Below are 2,958 nucleotides of genomic sequence, written 5' to 3'. Positions count from 1 at the left end.
GGTGCTTCCGTCGGGAAGAAGGAAGCTGCAACAATAGAAAGCAGTATAGATACTGCAGCCCAAACTTTAGAGTTTGATATAAAATTCAATCTACAATTGTTTCTTCACTTTACCTGAATGAACCCTGCATGTTGCTCTGGCCCTTGGATCCGGGACTGCCAATTTTGTTGGCCCTAATACCATTGCTCGTTTCGAAGGTGTACTGGAAGTTACCGTCGCCGTTGTCGGACCTCTCGTCCAAAACGGTCTCGGCCTGAGACTCGGGCGTCTGAGGACGGGCGAGGGCGAGGGCGGCCAGACAGGCGAAGACGATCTGTGGACGAAGACAACTGTCCACTGAACATATTTTCAATATATTAAAAACTCTCTTACTATACTTTTCAACTTTCTTGCATTGAAACACATATACACACATGAAAAATACTTGTACGTGAGTGTATGAACGTCTGAGTTTGTGAAATAAAAGTCATTAAACTCGGTTCCACTCGGACTGCCTCTTAGCGCACCAACCCCGTCAAATGCAATGCCAGCAATGACAAGGCAGATCTGCTGACTCACCACCCTTCATGGTTGTAATTTTGATGAAGCATGCCGTTGCAGCCCGCTGCTTATATAGTGGCGAGAGGCTCAGTAAGGTTAAGGGAAGAGGGAAAGGAGGATCGTCGGAGAAACGGTTATGTATGTCATTCGAAAAGGGAGACTGCCTGTTCTCCAAAACTACATGTTAACCAGCGGTATTCAAACTTACAGACAGAACGCATAAATAATTAAATATTAAACGCTTTTTCTCTGAACTGAAAAGTAAATGGAGAAGGAGTAAGGGCGATCTGTCACGCGCTGCCGGGGGAAAAACGATGCCAGAAAGTGCGGAGAACCACGGGATGTAGGATAAAGGGTAAGGAGTGTAGATTATGGAGATTTCAGAATAAATGAGGTTTGGTTATGAGTAGACTTTCGAGTTGTTTTAAGACTGATGAGATTACTGTCTACTTCTGGGGTAGATTAAGAGTAGTGAGGGTGGATAAAGGAAGATTTTAGTTGTAGATCAGCTGTCTTAAGGTAAATACTGTACATATTATAAAGCGGTTTCTTGTTATTGGGGGAAACCCTCGAATGTTGGCCTTTTGAATTATGTAAATACATGAACTATGAATAAAACTAAAAAACAAATAAAAGAAACAAAAAGAGACAATTGTTAATTGGGATTAATCAAATATTTACATAATATACTTACAGTATATTTCAATACCAATCAGATTTTTTTTTATCTGCCATCGCTCTAGCTATCTTTGTTAACCATCGAGTTTTGTATACAAAGCATTTAGCTGGTCAACTATTTTTTACGAGTAATTCATTGCTACTCACATATCTAGTTTTGTATAAAAAGCAAACTTCAAATATTTGTATGAAAATATGCAAAGAAGTTTGACTTTTCAGAAATATGTATTTCTATCAAATCGCAAAAAATATATATATTTCATTTTGTATCCGGGCATCAAGGTAAACATTCTTTTTTCAGCTTAAAGAAAAACTCACACACTTATTCAGTATGATGTGCAGCGAAGCAGTACCTGTCGGAGGTAAAAAGAATAAATATGTATTAGGAGGTCTTGTTATTAATGCCACATGATAAGAGAAAGGCGAGCTGACAGGTCCGGATTTGCTCTTAAAACATTTCAGGATGTAGAATTCAGTTTAAAAATGTAAACAAAGATATAAAGAAGAAAAAAAGCTTTAATGCCCGCTAAAAGAGACTACAGTATTTCATTCTAAACTTTAAAAACTTGGGTTTAGACGCGGAAAGCATTTTGAAAAAACTACAGGACAAATGTTTTAAAATGAAAAAACAATTATGTTAAACTGTATCTTCACACTTAATGCATTTACAAACTATTCATGACAAACTTCTGAGCACCCCCGTTCTGATACTAAAACATTGATAGTCTGAAAATCATTCGGTTTCCTAAGGGGTGATGTAACCAATGTATGTGTTTTTAAACAAAATACCCTTGCCTATGCATGATATATCTAGTATAAACACAGATTCTAAACACATATCTCGTACTAGGCACTAAACATTGTATTTTCATAACTTAAAATGTTACACTTTTAAAGGCAGTTTTTGCATGTAGATAAAAGCTATACTTTTTATGGAATTTATGAAAGTTTCCCTTTGTTGTTATTCATCTAAACCAGCAACACAATATTTATGATTTTTATTCTTGCCGCTAAACCATCATTGGTTATCATTTATTTACTCAATTTATATTAATCATTTTACGTTCGTGAGCTTAAAACATTGAATTCCAAATTTCGTTACTACCCAAGCGTCAGTTGTCTAACTTAAAATTATTGTCTGACACTTCCCATTTCGCAGAGTACTTACGCTGCTCTTGAAGTGGGATTTGCCTAGATAAACCATGCAATATAAAAGTATCAATTTCAAATTCAGCAGTTTAGGTTTGTCACCTGCGGTAATTTTAAAAAGGGTTACGCTAAAATTTTTTGCAGAAAACATATCCCATATCTAGAAAAGATAATCTCGTCATATTTTGGGACACACATTAGATCGTTTGAACTTGGGGATTTGGAAAGTAATACATGAAATCTAAATGAAGTTAGTATGAAATTTGGGCTCATTTAAGGTGACGTGCATACGCGCCCTTTTCAAGAAATAGAAATTCAGTGTCATTTTTTCATTGGGTTACGAAACGAATTAACGAAAAAGTTTTCATTCGAAAAAAAATTGAGTGTTTCATATAACACTCCTCTTTTATTTGGAAAGACTAAGATTCAGGGGAACTTTTCATTTCGGTTACAGAATGTAGATTACAGGTATCTTTATTGAAACAATACCTCAGACCCACACGTATATACATATCAGAGATACAGACTTACTGGGTCACGAAGGTGATTCCGCTCGCCCGCTTCCTCAGCGATGCGAAGCTCGGCACTGGC

At 36.6% G+C, this 2,958-nt stretch overlaps 1 protein-coding gene across 1 annotated transcript in view; it reads right to left on the bottom strand.

Moving 5' to 3' along the window:
• LOC119593615 (cuticle protein 2-like) overlaps window positions 1-2,958 on the bottom strand; it is a gene marked incomplete in the record, with an annotated part of 3,893 nt that overhangs the window by 266 nt on the left and 669 nt on the right. The window contains 4 exon segments of the mRNA XM_037942569.1: window positions 1-25; window positions 114-336; window positions 2,008-2,071; window positions 2,387-2,469. Of these exon segments, the coding sequence (XP_037798497.1) occupies window positions 1-25; window positions 114-336; window positions 2,008-2,071; window positions 2,387-2,469 (395 nt within the window).

The sequence above is a fragment of the Penaeus monodon genome, chromosome 32, assembly GCF_015228065.2.
Source record: "Penaeus monodon isolate SGIC_2016 chromosome 32, NSTDA_Pmon_1, whole genome shotgun sequence".
Lineage (NCBI taxonomy): Eukaryota > Metazoa > Arthropoda > Malacostraca > Decapoda > Penaeidae > Penaeus > Penaeus monodon.
Note: the sequence above shows the minus strand (reverse complement) of the source record. Positions and strands in the feature narration are given on the sequence as shown.